The following is a 19,501-nucleotide window of genomic DNA, read 5'->3' on the forward strand; positions in this document are numbered from 1 at the left end:
AACTCTTTGAGTCTGTGAAATTAACTGAAAATTATCTCTGGACTGAAATTCCAGATGTGATTTTTTGCATAATATTAAATGATCGCCATTGCATAAGAGTTGCTGTCTTTTGAAAAGCATTACCTGAGCCTTTCTTGTTGCTAAAGGTCTTGTGACATTTGTTACTATTGTAGAATGCCACTATTAATTAAGGACATTTTTTTCCCCCTGAAGAACACCGGATTTCTGCATGGGCATATGACTTCCTGTCCATGAGGAAATGCTCTAAATTCTGTTTCCAGCAGTAGCGGTTGAATTGGCTCTGGTGTTAAATAGGTTGCCTATGCAGGTCTCACAGTTTTATTATTAGATTCCCATCCATTTCCTATTCTCCCTAACATGGCCATCACAGACATCATATCATAACCTTTCTCTAAAAGTAATTTATTAATAGTAGCATTTCTTTACTGAAACGGCCTAACTTTGTGCCAGACACTAAGCCAGATGCTTTGTGTAGATTAGCTCAACAATAGAATAACAGGTTATTCTGTTCGTTTTCCCTGTTTATCAGTCAAGGAAGCTGAGTCCTCCTGCCCAGGAAGGGAAACCTAGGTTTTTCCAACTCTGGAAGCAGAATGTCCTGAGTCATTGAATTAGTCTGCCTGTGGCATTGATGAGCAGTCATTCATTCATTCACTCATTCCCCTGATATTTATTGAGGGCCTAAGGTGAGCCAGGGATGGTCCTAGGAAGGCACAGTGACGAACCAAAGCAGACATGCCCCTGCCTTCAAGAAGCTCCCAGTCTCTCCCAGGGAGGGAACAGCCAGATCTGGTTTGGTTTTGTGGGCTGACAAGCTATGCGATTTAGGGCAAGTCTGTTCTACCCGTGTTAGTCTCAGAGTTCATACCTGAAAACGTGGCAGCTGGATTTAGACGAGTGCTTTTCCAAGTTTATTGTGAGTCAGAATTGTATGGGGAATAGGTTTTAAAGCACATCATTCTGGCCTCCTATCTCCAGGTCCTTGGACTTAATTGGTTCAGTGTGGGGCCCAGGAATTTACATCTGTAATGAGGGCCCAGGTCTCCCAAGAGCCACCCTTTGAGAGAAACCGCTCTGGCGACAAACCCCATCAGCTCCTGCACAGGATCTGTGTTGTCGCGCCTGCACCCCCAGGTGGTGCAGGTGCTTCTCTTTTCAGGGACCGCGCTCTGCGAATCACTTCAGACTGGGACCTTCCACCAGGGCAGTCTCCGTCTGCAGAGCCTCTTTAGTTCCACCAGTGACCAAAGTAAACCGAAATTCCCAATCTTTGGGTAGCAGAAAAGGGAAAAGGCCTTGGGCGGGAGGGCCGAGGCAAAGATGGCTAAACGGCTCACGATCAGTCAGTCCTGACGTCCTGACGTCCTGACGTCGGAACGTATTTAGTTGGGCAGGTCCCGGGCCCACCCCAAGGCGCAGTTTCCCTGTCTGTGAAATAGGGAAGAGGCCCTAGCTCGGTTTCCAAATATATTTATGCGTATTTGTTCACTTGTTTATAGAGATGTGATTGTCACTTTGTTTTTAGCAGAGGACCTTTTCAAAATGAAACCCCACCTGGAACCCCACTACAGAAAGCAGACAGATGCATTGCTGGTCTGATTGTTAAGGGCGGGGACCGAGTGGTCACACTCCTATTCTCTGCCTCCCCCTTTCCCCGGGCAGCACTGAGGAGTCTCCTGTAGAAACGTAGCTCAACAAAGTTGAAATCCACCGAAGGCTCTTCCAGCTCAGCTTCTGATTTCCACGAACGCTGAGAACTGTTTGCGAGCACATGGCCCTCGTTTGCAGTTTTCCTTTCCTCTCTAAGACATCCGGCACACCAATGTTAAGAATTTCCTGCTTGCAACTCAGAGAGGTCTCTAGGAGAAGAACTACAAAGGATTGTTATATCTTTAGAGCTGTTGTAAGGATTTTATGCTGTTGTGAAAAATCTGCTAACTTGAGAATCAGCCAGAGACTGAATAAATAGGCATGTGGATGATTTTATCCCCGTGGCTTCTTTCTCTTGCTGATATTCCAGCAAGCCCCACATGCCGGGTCTTTGTAGTTAATGACATAGGAAACAGGGCTGTTGGATTCTGCATGCCACAGTGGCAAGGACAAGTCTGCGGGATTTTTAATGGGCAAGCTGATGTGGAAAGCCATGCCCAGCCACCAGGACGTGGAAGATACCTACACAGTATTACCCTGAGACAGTTCTAACTGAGTCTTCAAATGGACCGCGGGCATGGGAAAGCACCTGGCACCTTTGGACAACCCCAGACACTGGAATGCAGCCTCGTTTAATTAGGGAAACTGATTCCTAGTGGGCCCACCAGGATGGGCTCCCCTCCCAGACACATAATAAACACCTTCAAAGCCAGGCCCCTGGGTGCTGTTCTCTTGGGGCTATTGTATAGTCCTTTTTGTTTTGTTTTGTTTTTTTTTTAGCCACCACTTGCTTGTTCAGACATTCCACGCGATTGCGAAATGTTCGCCCTCTTTGAGACTGACCCTCTCGGGAACTGTGGAGACGACCAAGGCCAAGCCCGGTTCTGCGCCTCTATCAGACCTGGAAGTCTGTGCCCAGGCCATTTGCCCTGCCTGCCTCTCACTTCTCTCCTCTGAAGCTCAGCCCAAATGCCTTCCTGTCCACGAAACTGTGTCCAGTTCTCCCAGGTGGAAGTGAACTCCTGTAGCACTTCCTGGGGGTCACTTACCTGCCCCATTCGGTACCCGTGGCTGTTGAGCACTTGAAAGGGGTCTGAATTGAGACGAACACCATTGTAAAATACACATTGGATTTTGAAGACTTAGTACCAAAAAAAAAAAAAAAAAAAGTAAAGAATGTCAATGAATTTTTATATTGCATGGTGAAATATTTTACATAAGAGTATATTGGGTTAAATAAAATATGTTTTAGCAAAACTAACTTCACCTGTCTCTTTTTCTTCCCAGTGTGAATACTAGAAAATGTAAAGGTACAAATGTAGCACACGTTTGTGGCTTGCCTTGTTTTGTTTCTGTTTGAAAGTGCCACACGTACTGCTTTTTCTTTTGAGTGAAGGGGATGTTTGTCCATCTGTTTTGTTTTGTTTTTTTCCCCTCCTGCTGGTTTTGAGTTCCAAGAGGGTGGATGATGTGTGCCTGTCATCTTCCTGGCCTTTGTGTGCCTGGGAGGCACGTGGCAGGCACTGACAGACTTGTATCAAGGGAACTAGTAAATGAGCCCATGACAGACATTCAATCAATACCAAAAGCTCCCTTAGGCAGTGGCATTTCTGGATCTCTGTTAAACGATCTCCCCTTTTTATTTTTCACAGTTTTTGTCTTTTCTTTTTTTTTCTTTTTTTCTAAGGGATCCCATAATCAGCAAAAGAAGATATTTTCCTTGGGCGATGGGCAGAAGCTGAAGGACTGGCATGACAAAGAAGCCATCAGAAGGGATGCTCAGCGTGTAGGTACGGAGATAGCACATCCACCGTCAGGTCCCATGGGGAGGGCACGCATGTGTGTGTGTGCATGTCCCTGTGCGTTTAATGGGGTGTCTGGACCTTCCTGTTGACTCCTCTCCATCTGCCATCATCCCTTGCTGATTCTGGACTCCCCCACTTCACCTGTGAGCTGACCCCGTCCCTCCTCCACTCGCATCACCAGAGCCACTGCCTTTAGGAATTCACCCTGCCATCTCTAATGGGCGGGAGAAAATGTCTCCCCTTTAGGAGATATCCTGCCACTAAAACGAGGAGCAGTAATAATAAGAGCCAACATTTATGAATACCTACTGCGAGCAAGGCTCAGGTTGCACACTGCACATTTTCTCAGCGAACCCCCAAATCAGTCTTTATGGCCCATTTGATGAGAAGGGACCTGTAGTTCAGAGGGGTGAGGTAGTCGGCCCACAGTCACACAGGGAGAAAGAGAAAGGCTTGGGATTTGAACCCAGGTCTGGAGGGCAGAGGGGATCCCTACTCAGCACTATAGTCATGAACTTGAATGAATTCAGTGGGCTTCAGCTAACACTTTCTTAAGCTGATTCATCTTTGGAGCAGTTTCTGTTACACTGGGGAGTTGGAAAGGGCCATTGGGGGGAGAGTCATTTGTAGAGAGCCCAGGCTGTGAGTCAGGAGAGCAGTGTTAACACTTCTCGTCAGCTTTGTGGCCGTCACATAAATCCCATAATCCTTGAGCCTCAGTTTCCCCACCTGTCAGTGAGGCTCATGCTTCCTGCCCTGACAACCTCAGGGTGTTGTATGAAGTAGCTTTACACTGGAAAGCACTGCCAGGAGCCCTAAAGACTCCTGCCTGGGGAGACCAGGTCTACCACCCTGGGCCAGTCACATATAAAGGATTAGTATTTGATTCATTTTTATCTCAGTAAAGGCACCCACTATTGATTTTTTAAAATTACATTATGACAAAATGAGATTACAACAAGTCTTTGAATTGAGCCGAAATGATAACTTAACTGAGGTTCAGGGAAATCTGAAGACATGACACGCATTTTTCTGTATGCCAGTAATTTAAAATGAAGGGGTGGGGGTGGGGGAGCTTAAATTAAAAAAGAAAACATTTGAAAGAGCTGATTTGCCAGATAATTATGCCAGGATTATTAGAACACTGGTCTAACCAGCAAGAAAAGAGTAAGCAGTGGAGAAATTATTCAGAATAATAATGAGCAGTGCTAACTACGCACCAGGCGCCTTGCCCTGCATTACCTCCTTAGTCATCACTGAATCTTCTTATCCCAATTAATGCAAAGGCAAAAGGCAAGACATAGACAGGCTAAAGGCGTGCCCAAGATGACAGAGCTGGGCAGCAGCAGGGCTGGGCCATGAATTCCACTCTGCCCGGCTCCAGGGCCTGAATCGTTGCTCCCCTGCACTGCCTTCCTGAGGCTTCCCTCCCCGAGAGAGATGCTTCCACTGCATTGGCGTCCCTTGTGGAATCTGTTCCGTTCTCGGGCTCTGCCTCTCAGCTTGCACCTTCCCATCAAGCTGGTGTGGTCAAAATTTACAAATGGAAATGAGGTGACTGATGCTCAGACCCCAAGCTCCGGAAGATGAGATCATTTCTGATCAATGAGTCTGCCATTTCTTCAGGTCCCTTGCCAGTGGCAGGTTCCTGGGCTGTTATTGCAGGGCTTGGTGTGGACATTCCCACTCCCCACCTGCTCCCTGGGAACCCAGGGAGTGATTTCCCGGAGTACCAGGAACTCTTTCCCCGGCTGGATTATGCAGAGAAAAGAAAGAATAGCGCTTTATCCAACCAAATCTGTGACTCAGAACAATGCTTTTCAGGCAGCCCTGGCTGAGGCTAAGCAGATGTTAATTTGTTTATTGGCTTTAAAAAAAAATATCAAAGCCTCTTTTATCACTTGTGGCAATTTTGATTTATGTATAAAGTTTACTCTGCCTAGAGAATAATCATATTTCCTCACATTTATATAGTGTTTTATAGTTTACAAAAAGCCTTCATCTACACAGTATCTCATTTGACTCTCTCAGCATTCTGTGGGTACCAGAAGGGAGCCAGCTATAGCTCAGAGAGGCACTGTGACTGGCCCAGGGTTGATCAGCTCGTATGTGGTAGACCTGGCCTCCCCAGGCAGGAGTCTTTAGGGCTCCTGGCAGAGTGGAGGGGTCATGGGCGTTGGAATGCACAGACCGGGTTTTATAACCTTTCTTAGTCCTTGTTTATCCTTCTGCAGGTTGAAGGCTCTCATGTCCTCGTTACATGAGGACAAGGTTCATAGAGTGTGTGACTTGGCTGTGACTAAACGCTCATTCCCCCTCCCCTCTGTATACTTCCCCGTGCAAAATCTGGACGGACACTCTGTATCAAACTTAAGTTTTATCTTTGTGGTTGATCCTATTTTTCATCCTCTTCCCCTCACTTCATTCATTTAGCACCGTTGACTGTGCCCTTTGCCCCTAGGAAATGGAGAACAAGGAAGACCTTACCCCATGACCGATGCTGAGAGAGTGGATCAGGCATACCGAGAAAATGGATTTAACATCTACGTCAGTGATAAAATCTCCTTGAATCGCTCTCTCCCTGATATTCGGCACCCAAAGTAAGTGTAACATCACTCATCCTCTGGAATGTACAGATTTTTCCCTTGGCTCCTGTTGGAAATCAATTAAGAAAACAGGTACATGAGGGGCTGCTGGAGGAGAGTCCCTTCTGTTACACAGGGCCTTTGTGCAAAGGTTGATGCGATCAGATGCTTCTAGAATGTAGAGCTGGTGTGGCAAAGGGACGATGATGTCTCCCCAAAAGAGCCAATCACCCCTCTCTGTTCAGACAGTGGGAACATGGAACTCTCTGCATTTCCTCTTGGCTCTTCCCCTAACACCCCACCCCAGGGACATTCAAACCTTACTTTAGACAACAATTGCAGTGGCAGTTTCAACCTGCCACCTTCTATATGTGACATTTCTCTCTCTCTTTTTTAATCTTTATGTTAGCTCTCCTGTGTACCTGAATATTCATGTCTTTGTTAGAAGCTATCTCAAGTCTTTTGAGAGAGGACCTATTGTAACGATGATAATAACTGTGACAGCCTTGTCCTTTGAACAGGTAGCATGTGGCGGGCACTATTTTTGCATCATCTCAGGTGGGTGGATCCTAACTGACGCCCATTTTATAGATGAGGAAACTGAGGGTTAAAGTCATAAGTCATATGAGGCCACAAGGTGAATAAAGATCTGAGCTAGGTGTTAGGCTCCAGTTCAACCAAAAACTTTACTCTGGACATGAAGCCATCCTGCCTCCTGGACATTGTCAGTAGGGTTACTGCGGTGATCATGGTGATTTTCTAGTACACCTGTTGTTCTTAAAGCTGATGTGCATTAGAATCAGGATATTGAGCTTCACCCCAGTAATTCCCGATTCAGGAGGTCTGGGTTGAGGCTGAAGAGCTGGCATTATAAATAATGCCCATGGGTGCTTCTGCAGCTTGCCTTGGTTCACACTTTGGGAACAGCTGCAAGTGGATTTCAGAATGGCTCCACACAGAAACAGCACTGAGTAGCCCTGGAGCATGAAGTGTTCTGTTAAGGGTCTGAAAAGTAGAGCCCAGGAAAAGATAACAGCTGATATTGATTTGGTGCTTACTGTACACCAGGCATTATTCTAAGCCAATGGTTCTCAAAGTGTGGCTCCCAAACCAGTCATACCAACGTCACCTAGGAGCCTGTTAGCATGCAGATTATCCACTCCCAGTCCAGATCTGCTGAATCAAAAGCTCTGGGATGGAGTCCAGCACTGTGTGTTTCAACAAGTTCTCCCTTCAGTTGATTCTGATGCCCGCTGAAATTTTAGAACTTACATTCTGGAAACTTTAAGTGCATTCACTCAGCCAGACTTCCCAGAAACTTGATGAGAGGGGTACCTTTATTATCACCATTTTACAGATGGGGGATTGAGGCATAAGAAGCTTAAATACTTTGCGTAAAATGACACAGATGGTAAGAGGTGGCCCCAAAGATGGTATGCAAAAATTCTGACTCTAGAATCTGTGTTTGTAATCACTGAACCATAAGGCCTCTCCACCTATAAGAGCTCAACTGGTAGAATGCAATGATCAAGAATTAATCTTCATAGCATGTTTGGCTAGTCACAAAATGCTTTCAGCCCCGTTACAGCTGTCAGTTCCTGCAACAGTGCTTTGAGTTGGAAGTTCTATTATCATCTCTACTTGGTAGGTAGGAAACCACGTAGCTACAAGGTGTGCTGCTCGCCCAGGACTGGGCCCTCTCTGTAAGGATTTCTATGGGGGGGCGGGGCAGGGGGCTCAGTGTGCTTGCCTATGGGATTTACAATTTGTTTCATGGTCTTTGTGGTCAGGCCTGAGAATTTTTTCATCCAAGTCTGAACATGTAGTTCAGATATTACGGATGTTTCTGGATTCAGAACTGTGACCTGACTCTGAGGGTCAGAAACTCAATTTATGAGTTTAGCCGCTTGCGGAGTTTAGCATTCTGCACTAATATCACCTTTCTAGGTCTCAGAGAGAGGTCCATCTGGGACCTTTACACCCTCACCTCAGCTCTTCAGTGGCACTGTGGGCTCTCAACTCTGGCTGGGCCTGGGATGCTTTTAAAAACACACAAAGGCAAGGACACCACCCCAAGCCACTGGGCTTTTGATCTCTGTAGGTACGGCCTGGGTCTCAGTATTTTCTAAAATTTTTCAAAGCAATTCTCACATGTGACCAGGGTTGAGAACTACTGGTATGAAATAGGAATATTTTTACAGTGAGAGAGAGAAGCTGAGTGTGGTCACAGCTTTCATCCATCCATTCATCTGTGTATTCAGTAAATACAGAGTGGGGCAAAAGCAAGTTTACAGTTATTCATGTGGAAAGTCATACAATAATTAATAAATAATATATAAGAATAAATTCTGTGTTTTGTGCGTTCACAACTGTAAACCTACTTTTGCCCCGCCCTGTGTATAAATAATGATCTGTCATGTGCCAAGCCCTGTGCTTGACACCAAGAACACAGTGTTCAGTGAGCCATTATTACTGCCTTGTGCAAGGGGTGGGACAGAAGGCAGGAGGAGGCCAGTACGCCACAGCCGAGAAGACCAGAAATAGCGGGAGGCAGAGAGTGCTTGGAAGCTCAGGACACCCCCATGAGCCTTTGTGGAAGACGTTGCAGGTAGAGAACTGCCTGGGAAAAGGCCTCCAGGCAAGTCTGTACACATTCTTCAGCTTTGGAATTACAAGGATGAGTCTTTCAGCCAGTTAGAAGTGGAGCCGGGATGGGGATCCGGGCCCTTGGTCTCCCAATGCAGTGCTCTTTCCTCCCTTAGATACGGAGCCAAGAGAAAGAAAAAAGAAAGGTCTTCTTAATCTAGGAGTTCTGAGGTCCGTGGAGAAGACTCGGGAGGGTCTGTAAACTTGGAGGAGAAAAACATTGCTTTTTTATTTTAACCTCTAACTAAAATTTGGTGTTCCCCCCATTGGTGACTGTAGGCAACAGAGCATCTGTGATGTAGTCACCAAAAGAAACAGTGTACTTTCTCATCACTTTACAGACATCTTGAAACGCCATGGGCACCCAGCACTGCTTTGAGATGAAGGGAGTTTTTAGAACTACCACTCGATCCTGTGGTTTAATGTGTTCCTGCAGAAGCACATTTATTACTGTATTATACATTTTTTATTGTTTCAATAACTATATTTCAGTCTAATTGGTTTCTTTTACAATCTTGTCTATTTTATTTTATGAATTATAAGCATTGCTCTCAGAAGCATCCATATATTTTACCAGCCTGGCAGAGGGGTCCAGGACATGGGTAAGCAAGGAACCCCTACTCTGGAGGGATAGGAATTGAGCCCAAGCACACCACAGGCCCCTCTGTTACCAGCCTGCCCACCCAGCCAGCATCCAAGTTACAGCAAAAGATGTTGCCAAACCCAGTGCTCCTGACAACCCTGCCCCCTTTTTCCAGAATCCCCAGTGGTGGAAGCTGACTTTTCAGAAATGAGTTGACAGATGTCTTGAAGAGCTTTTCCTTTTTTCCAGGGGAGGGGAGCATTCCTGCAGTTTGACAGCAGAAATGTGTGGATAAATTAGACCCGTTGAGCTGCTCATTCCCTCCAGTTTCTTTTAGCTTAAACAACTTCCCCAGCAGGAGCTGAGGTTTATGTTTGCCTTTTATTCCTTCGAACTGGATTTTGGCAGCAGCATGTCAAGAACAGGGTGGCGGGGCTGTTTGTTTGTGCCAGCTGCGTTTGCTTCCACCAGAAGCTGCACTGGGGAGCGTGCAGCCGCAGAGAATGGAAACGAGAAAGTTCAGCCTGACTTGCTGGGCTTGCCTGTGGGAGGCGGCCAGCTGGCTCTGAGCGGGTCTGCCCTCTGCACCTCCTGCCAAGGGAGCAAAACAGAGGCTGGCTGGTGGGCTGGCCCCTTTCCCTGCTCCCTGGCGGGCTCTGTACCAGCCGCACACGGAGGCCCCTCTGGGGCACAGAGCTGATGGCAGTGGAGCCCCAGCTGCTAAAGTAACCTGAGTATGAAGGTTCCTATCCAAAGCCCTCTGTTGCGTGATCAGTTTCTCCCGTGTAAAGAGTGTCCATAGTGGGAGTGAAAACAGCCTACAACCCTGACTGCTTTCTCTGGTCCATGGGGTTAGCTTCCAGAAATGAATGAACCTGAATGGAATCTTTGTTGCAATAAAAGGCCCAAGTCTACCAGAGTCCCAGGTCCATGCCCCTTTTTACTTTTCCTTTTTGTTAAATTAACATTATTCCTTTATGGTACATGCTGAATTTCCTGAAAGGAATTTATAAGCTCATATTACTATAATATTCTATGGAGCACCTTTACCCCCCAACAGTTTACAAAAGCAACAATGGAGGGAGTTATAGCCTATTAAGGTTTGACAAACATGTTACAAATATATACTCTGGAAAAAAAGGCTACTTGAAAGCACAGGAAGTTAAAGCCAATCCCATATGTAGTAGTAATAATAATAATATTAGTGCCCCAACGTAAATGCACATACACATCGACATTAAAAATGCTGTTTAGGGGTCAAGACGGAGTAACAGGCACCAGATTTACTCGCCTGCCTGCAACAGCTGGAAAAAAAATAAAAGGCCACTTCCAGGATATGAAGGCCAGTAATCCTAAAGAGCGAGGAAGCAAAGGAGGACAGCAGTCAACTGTCTGAGCTTATTGTCTGGAGAGTTTTCAAGCCATGATGCAAGGAGGGGCTGCCCAGGTAGAGCCCCCAGGGCTTCCTGAGTTGAGCTGATGAAGCTGAGAGTCCAGAGAGGCCAAAGAGGCACAGAGTTCACAGGACAATGTATGAAAGAGGAGAGGGCTGCACGGAGATTGGGCCACAGAAAGTCCCCTTGAGTGCCCGGCAGACTACTGATGAGCTCCTTCAGAAACAAGGGGAATCTTCAAGAATGGTGACGTAAGCCTGAGCAAGAAAGGCGAGGATGTCACAAGAATTGAGCTTTCCTAGTCTGAGAGGGAGGGATTGTTATTTATTATTGTTAAAATGATTAATTAATTTTTTTTTTCTTAAAGAAGAATATATGAGGGGGTGAGGCGGGAGAGCTTGTATGTACGACTAGTGGGCATGGACTTGAGGGGGGGATTGCTAGGGGAGGGGGGATGCTGGGAGGAGGGGAGCAAAGGGGAGAAAGTTGGAACTATTGTAGCACTAAAATCAATAAAATATACTAAAAAAAAAAAAAAGAGAGAAAGAAAGAATTGAGCTTTCCTGACCCAGAAGGCATCGCCAGCTGCATCCGTGTTAGGGACTCGGGGGGCCAAAGGAAGCTGCTGCCTGTGTTCTTGGGCTCCTGCCCTGCACGGCCACCTCATGGATGTGTCCAGAGCTAATTAAATCGGGGACTTAATCTAAGGTCACTGTGTATGTGTGTTAAGAGTGTCCTTTCCCACTGCGCCCCCAATCTATAGCCTACCTAAAATGCAGCCGACCGCCAGTCATTTATACTAAAATGACATGGTGTCAGTCCCTGCCTTGAAGAGAGCTCAAACTCTCAAACCTGTTAGTTATTTGAAACTGTTTCTGCAAGTCATTTATTCCGCAAATATTTATCGTGTGCCTACCATGGGTGCTTATTGTGTGAACTTGGCCCTGGGGAAACAGCAATGAACAAAATAGGCAAAATGTCCTTCCCTCTTTGAGCTTACATTCCACTGGGGGGGAGGTCATAAACAAACAATTACATATATTAATTTTTCAGATGATGGTAAGTAATGTAGGGGAAAAGATGGACAGTAAGGAGTAGAGAAAATGATGGGAATGCCTCTCTGATAAGAGGACATGAACAGAGATATGAAGAAGTGAGGCGCTTAGCAGGGCAGTCCCCTGGGGGAAGAACCCTGTAAGCAGAGGAGACCAGTGCAGAGGCCCTGTGGTCATCATGATTGACTTGCCTTACAGAACCCCGTCAGCCAGGAGGAGAGTGATGAGAAGCAGGGCTAGAGAGGTGCAGGGGGGTGGTCAGGGCCATGGTGGGCTTTGTTTTTTACCAAAACGAATGAGATGGGAGGCCCTGGAGGGCTTTGAGCAGCGAGCAACATGATCTGATTTACGTCCTCAAAGAACTTCGGTTGTATTGTTAAGTACAGACTGTAGGCAGTCAGGGGTAGAAGCAGGGGAAGAGTTAGGGAGTGTGTACAGCAAGACAGGGAAGTGGCAGTGACGCAGATCACAGTGGCTGCCACAGAGGAGCGATGGCCACATTCCAGATACTTGCCGAAGATGGTCACAACAAGATTGACTTACAGGCAGTATGGATGTGAGAAAAAAAGAGAGGAGTCAAGAATAACAGCAAGGTTTCTGCCAGAACAACTGGGAGGTGGGAGTAGTCATTACAGGAACAAAGTCTTTGGAAAGACTAGGTTGAGGGGAGACCAAGATTTTGCTTTCAGTCAAGTTTAAGACGTTATTAAACATCCAAATGACTATGTCAAGTAGACAGTTGAATTAATGGCGCCATTTGTGTTGTGAAAAATGGAAATGGTGACAGGATCCTTTGCTGAGTAGCTGTGTTTTTATTGTAGTTTTAATTAACTCACTTCCCTTGAATAGCAAGAAATGCCTGAGGCATAACAGATGTAAATCTAAACCTGTCCCAAGATCATCTGTGGTCTGTGGCGTGGTCGGTGGCATCTGTGTGCCATGTTCAGGTGATGGTGAGGGCGGTGCCCACCTTCTGCAGTGGAGGTGAATGGCTGGAGCCTTGGGTCCACCACTCCCCCACTGCACACCCACAGTGCCCAGACATTTGTCAGAGCCTCCATGGAACCGTAATAGGCTTGGAAGACACTTTTTGTACATATGAGCTGTTTTTACCCTCTTTATCGTAAGTCATGGGGTAGAGTAAGCTTACTGGACACTTACAATGGAGTACTTTCGTATGATATTAGCGCCCCATAGATGCCCAGGATGTGGCTGATGCAGACTCCCTAGTCTGGCAGGTTATTAGCCAGGCAGTTGGGTGGGGACGAGGGGGGGGGGCAGAAAGAGGGACTGGAGCTTGGACGATTTGTGAGCTGTGAAAGGAAAAAAGTCCAGCTTTCTTTTGAGCCTCCCTGATTTTTCAGGAGACTTAAATCGGCTCTCTGAAATTATATGACTCCTTTCTGAACAATGGTCTTGCTTTCAAGACAACATTATTGATCCTTCGGACCTAAAATTGGGATTTAAAGGTGCTTATAAGCCTTAAAATAAAATAGCAGCCAATAAAATTTCTCAAATCGAGTTCTTTCCTGTAGTTTTAAAAATGGGTTTCAATGAATTCAGCCTTTGGGTTGAAATTGGCTTACGAGGAAAAATGGCTGCCTGTCATCTAAGAATCAAATGGGCATGTGTCCCTACGATTTATGCTGGGTAGAAACCACCCGACACCCACGTCAGCTGATGTGTGGTTTGAGGTTCTTTTATCATCCTGTAAACAGATGCATTTTCTTACTCTAATAGAAGTGGAGGCTGTGCTCTCCATTAATAGTAACGTTTCCCATTTATCAAGTGGTTATATGCTGAGTGCTGAGTGCTTTACCAGCCTGGGCTTGCTTGTCCCCACTTTGGGGTTTTGTGTGATGGTCCCTTTTATTCTCTGTTTCGACATTATCGCCTTGTTTACAAAAACATTATCACAGCTCCTCTGTGATGCCAGTCTCTCTGAAATTGTGTCTAATGGGGTTCGCTAGCTCCATTTTCCAGATGCACAAACTGAGCCTGGGAAAAGTTCAGCTCTTTGCTCCAGTTCACACAGCAGTAGTAGGCACAGAAGAATCAAACCGTGATCCGAGCGTATGCTTTCTACGGCATCACGCACGGACTGAGACCCATTCTTCACCAAGAAGGAGGAAGACGGTTTTGTGTTTTGTTTTGTAGTCGATATATTTCTTTTTTTCTATATTTATTGTTGACACTGTTACAAATGTCCCCCATTTTCAAGGGAGAGACGTGTTAAAATTCTCATCCTTTGTGCATGAAAGTTCTTGCAAGCAGGAGTGGCTGGGTAAGGGGACACAGCCTGCAGACTGCTGGTGTCACGTTTCCTTCACCGTGCAGAAGGTAATACATGCTTGTCCAGAAGCAGATAAATGGCGCTCAGTAAAACTGGCTGCAGAGATGAGTTTGATTGCTAAGTGGTATTGGCCCTGAAAGGGTGTAAGTAAAAAGAGAATAATGACTGGAAGAAAAAGGCGATTATTAGTGCTCGCCCTTCATTAAGATGGTGTCAAGGGTAGCATGCTAAGACAAGCATAGAGCAGCTTAGTTTGGGAACAGCCTTACATAGAACAGAATGTAATCCCCTCCTAATTGTAAGCCTCCTTCTCCACACTTTTTCGAGGGGAGAGATCAACAGTCCCCCACCACCACCACTGTATACACACCCCTCTCTATTCCTAATCTGCCCAGGTAGTAAATGGTAACAACTTAGCTTTCTATAGTTTTTCCTTTGTTTATGCAACATATATAGACATGTGAAGAGGCCTGAGGTTTTGTTTTACAAAAATGTGGCTTTGTATTTTATTCTATAAATAGCTTTTTATTCTATAAGGAGCTTTGTTTACTATAATGGTCACATTTCTAGTGTATTTCTAGTAGCTGCATAATATTCAACAAGAATATAATCTATTCAACCATTCTCCTGGTGATGGGGAGACAAGTGCAGCAGGCAGGTTGTTTCCAGGTCTTTGCTTCTGCAAACAGTGGCAAAAATATCCTCGAGCACATACCTTTACATTTTTGTTTCTTCTTTTCTCCTCATTCATGAATCATTAAGAAACTTGATGTTAAAGCCCATTTCTTCCTAACAACATTTGCCTGGCAGCTGACATCTGAGATCCGAGGTGCGGTCCTTATGGTTATCATTTCATCCTGGGAATCCCAGGCCCCTTGACCTTGCAGATCATATTGATTATGGGAGTTCCTCCTTCCTGCTGTCAGCCTGTGTTTAAAGTTTGAGCACGTGGACTACATCAACTGTTGTATCTGCAGGAGGACCAGTTTTATCATGTGGGGCAGCTGGGTAAAGAAACTGTCAGATTTTGCTGTGAGCTTTTTAAAATTTTGTTGTTGTTATTTTTCACAACTGTCTTCAAACTAGATGTGATCTAAACAGAGGGGTTTCCAAAATGTAAGTTCAAAGGGGGAAAAAGCGCAACCAATCTTGCTTAACCTGAAGGCCTTGGTGCAGGTCAGGGGGTGAGAAACCGGTGATGAACTGGTGGTGCAGAAGCACCTAATTAATATTAATAAATGTCTGTTATTCTCTTTTCTGTCTGTTGAGAAGCAGGAAGAGCTGGTGAGTGTAGGCGGCACTCAGCAAAACCCCTGAATGGAAAAGGACCTTCATAAAGACGTCAGCCTGGGCACAAATTGTCACACTCATCTTCCGGCTCCTCTGATTCCAGCCAGACTGTGTTAAAGAGCAACCCAGTGCCTGTCTCATCCCCTAAGCCTCGCTCCCTTATTTGGAAAAGAAAAGGGTTGGACTAGGCCCTTCTAACTCCAGTTCAACCCAGCAACCATCCATTGCCCACTGACCGTCTACAAGGCGCAGGGCTGGGCGCATGGATGCGCCAGTCTTTCCAGGCTGTTTTCATTCTATTTTCACCTCACATTCATATGCAAGGAGGAAAATTATCATAATTTCTTACTGCTTACTGCTTACTTTCTTACTGTCTTCTCCTCCATTCAACTCTGTATCCCATGGGACAGGGACAACAACTTATTCCTCACCATTATAATCTCAGGGCATAGTATAGTGTGTGTCACGTAGTAGGTGCTCAGTAAACATTTCCATCATTAGGTGCAAAACAGGTTCCTTTGACTGAAAGGGCTTAAAGATCATCCAGTTATAGCAGCAGGGATTCTATTAGTTACAAGTGATATAAACCTAACTCAAACTGACTTAAGAAACAAAAATGTATCAGTTCATGTAACTGAAAAGGCCAGGAACAGACTTTGGCTTCAGCTACAACTGGATTCAAGTCCCTAAATGATGCCAGCAGGGATCTCTCTCTAACTTCTGGCTCTGTTTTCTAATCCATTGACCATTTTAAAACAGGGAAGGGTCTACATGGTGGCCCCAGGCAGACCACACTTGTGTCCTCCCATGTTTGGTTTTGGTGGAAAAGAGCCTACCTCTCTCCCAGTTGTCTCAGCCAAGATTTACTCTGATTTACAGGTGCCCATCCCTGAACCCCTCATTGTGGCTGGGAACATGCAACACTCTGATTGGCTGAGCCAGGCTCCCTTGCCCACCTTCAAGGAAAGGCAGGGACCTCCCTGCAAACCTTATTTATCAAAGTGAGGGGTGGGAGACTCCCCAGGGAAAATCGGGATGGTGTTACCAAAAGAATAGGAATACAGGAATAGGAGAAGGAATACAGAGCAGGCACACAAGACTTACCCATCACATCAGTCCAGCCCCCTTATTGATATAAGATCTGGAAAGAAGAGGGGACTTACTTTGTTAAGTGGCAGAGCAGGAGCTAGAAGCCAGGACTTCAGGCTCCTACTTAGTTCCCTCAATTTTTGTTTTTGATCTATTTGTTCTTCTTTTTACTTATGTAATTAATAGCGTGGATACATTATCTCTATAAAAATATAGTATGTATAAAGGACAGATGGGTTTAAATTCAGGCTCCAGCCCTTACCAGCTATTTAACCTTAACAGCTTACTTCTGTCTGCCTTGTTTCCTCTTCGTAATGGAGGCAATGAGAGTCCCTGCTTCGTAAGAGCAATATGACAATTAAGTGACTTAATGCATCTAAAGTGCTTAGAACATTACCTGGCATAATGGAAATCCTTCACAGATGTTTTCTGTTATCATCATTATCACCTTGCACCTTATTTTTTAACTGCTTATCAGTATTCTATAGTTGAATTTTTCACATTTGTGTAATCTTTCCCCAGTGACAGTACTCCTTCCCGTTTCAGTGTGCGTCAGGAGCACCCCCGATTGCGCCTCTGTCCTCACGCTGTGCGCTTTCTGACTTAACTTGGCCCTGTCGGGTAGGGACCTCGTCAGGCTGGAAACCTGGGAGCGCTTGTGCAAAGCCTGGAGTGTTGCTCACTCAGGTCTTAGTTGCAGGGTTCGAAACTCCACAGGTGTTTCTTCTATGGTGCCATCTGGGGCCAGAAACATTGAGCCAAGAGGTCCGTAAGATCGATGCGAAGCTTCACTGTGTCGCTGCTTTGACCTCTGGGAGGGCATCGCAGTCCGAACCTGCCTACAGAGGGGCTCTTCCAGGTGTCTCGGGGGGCCATGCTGTGTCTGGGCACCCACGGAGGTTTGGATGCCGTGTGGTAGAAGCAGCTCTGTATTCAGAGGAGCGTGCAGAGGCCAGTGCTGTTTGTCAGAGGTCAGCCCCGGGTGTCAGCACCAGGCAGGCTGCTGCTCTTCTTATCAGTTCTCCTTTAGCCCCTCTGTGTTTTCCAGACGATTACATTGAGCAGCTGCCACTTCTGTCATCAGGAAACACATATAAACGTTATTTTAAACAGATACTATCTAGATTTGAGTCCTGGATCCAAGCCACTTACCTTTCTGCGCTCCGCTTTCCTTATGTGGAAAACGGGGTGAACACTTGCTGGTTCATTCCTCCCACCCCACCCCCCCAGCAGTTGGTGCAGATTAGAGGAGAGACAGGGAAGAGGGCTTCTTACGCCATCAGGCACAAGGAAGTGTGGGAGGCAGAGGTTGTTACTGTCTGGTCACAGCCAAACCCAGCCTCTTTCTCTGGGAGCAGTGCCCTGGTTTCCCCTTCCTGGAGACCACATTCTCTGTGGCTCCTCTGCAGCCGTCGGCAAGGGCATGCTTTGTGTTTACCATACACAAAGGAACTGGGCGGTTGCCATCTTCCAGTGTTGACATCTCAAGACAACATGCAAACAGGTCTTAAAGGGGACTGCTCAAAGGGGGATGTCACTGTGGTGGGTGGTGGCCTTCTATCCGCCACCCCCAGGCCTCTCTACTGGGATCTGAGGCCTAATACAGGAGGAGAAACGAGGCCTTTTGCACAAACTCCCAACAGAAAGGTGGCCTGTGGGCAGGTCTGCGGAACCAAGCATCCTGCTGGATACTGGAGGGATTCATTTTAGCATGTCACATTTTTTTTTTTTTTAATTTAAACAAAGGGCCTCTACTAGCTGGGATCAAATTATTGACTGGTGCCCATGGCAAAGTCAAAATGTCATTTTGTGCTTATTTTGTAAATAAGTGGATAGAAGAGGGAGAAAGAGAAGAGACCAAAAGAAGAAAAAGGCACGTGTTCAGAGTTATGATTCAAGCTGAGCCTTTTTATTTGAGATCTGAATAATCTCCAATTCTATGGTTGGATTAAATGAGAAGTGAGTTTCACCTATATAGTCTATTGTGGCATTGTCTGATTCCCTTACTACATGGTGGTGTTTAAATCTTATCTACCGGCAGGCCCTGGGGCCCAGCCCTGAGGCTTCAGAGAGCCACTGGCTCTCAGATGGATGATTGCTGTATTGTATTTCATCCCTTGGACTTCAGGCAATTTATTACAGCTAAAAACACACACACACACACACACCCAATGCAGTTTAAGTAAGACACACACACAATGAATCTTAAATCTAACAAGCTTCATGTGAAACTGGATGAACCTTTTGTAGAAAACTAGGTGTTGCCTGTTTTTCCTGGCCACAGAGGACTGAGCTGAGTTAAGGGAAAGAGATTTTGAAGAAGAGGTGCTTTCATTTGTAATGAACTTGGAGAAGGCTGGCTGAAATGATGAAAGGAATGAGAGAGGTGAGGAAAGAGGCGGAGAAGGGCTGTATGAAGCCTGGATGAAAACAATTCAGCCAGATGGAAGAGCAGGAGAAGACATGCAAGATTCTGAGGTCCTAAGAGGAAGTGGGAGAACTGGGTGGCCACAATTAGAGGAGCCGGGTTCACACAGCTGGAACTGAGCTCAAAGCCAGCATCCGAAAGTTTAATCCTCTACCCCAGCTTCCGTTGGTGATGCTAGCAGAGAGAATTTGAAACTCGGGAGACTGTAAACCCGGACCCAATTTTTCCCTCAACATTTCTTTCTGAAAATAATCAAACATGGAAAAGTTGAAAGAATTGTACACTGAAAGCTCATGTTCCCACCATTTAGGTTCTGCAATTAACACTCCTCTACTGACCCGATCACGTCTATCCATCCCTCTCTTCCTCCATCAATCCATTTTATTTTTTGATAAATTTCAAAGTAAGTTGCCAAGAGACCCGGGCACATTCTGACACTTAAACAGCGGATTGCAGTGCCGCACAAAAGGAGAGATTCTGTTATGTTCATAGCCCCAGATGTCACAGATTTCCCCAAAAAACTTCTTACCCGTCTTGTGGAGCCCCCCCCTCCCGCCCCCACCCCAGGATGCCTTTTACTTCTGGGCTCTCGACTTCAAATGTCTCCAGTGTTGGGAGGCCATGGGAGGGGGTGAAGCAGCCCTTGCCTACGCCTGTGGGGC

General features: G+C 45.9%; 1 protein-coding gene across 1 annotated transcript in view; it reads left to right on the forward strand.

The window, feature by feature from the left end:
- Nucleotides 1–19,501, forward strand: part of GALNT10 (polypeptide N-acetylgalactosaminyltransferase 10) — a 165,378-nt gene that overhangs the window by 73,165 nt on the left and 72,712 nt on the right. Inside the window, exons 2-3 of the mRNA XM_090288469.1 lie at nucleotides 3,359–3,461; nucleotides 5,938–6,076. Coding sequence (XP_090144595.1) covers nucleotides 3,359–3,461; nucleotides 5,938–6,076 — 242 coding nt within the window. The remainder of the gene's footprint in view (nucleotides 1–3,358; nucleotides 3,462–5,937; nucleotides 6,077–19,501) is intronic.

Source organism: Furipterus horrens, unplaced genomic scaffold (assembly GCF_987537825.1).
Source record: "Furipterus horrens unplaced genomic scaffold, mFurHor1.1.pri manual_scaffold_10, whole genome shotgun sequence".
NCBI lineage: Eukaryota > Metazoa > Chordata > Mammalia > Chiroptera > Furipteridae > Furipterus > Furipterus horrens.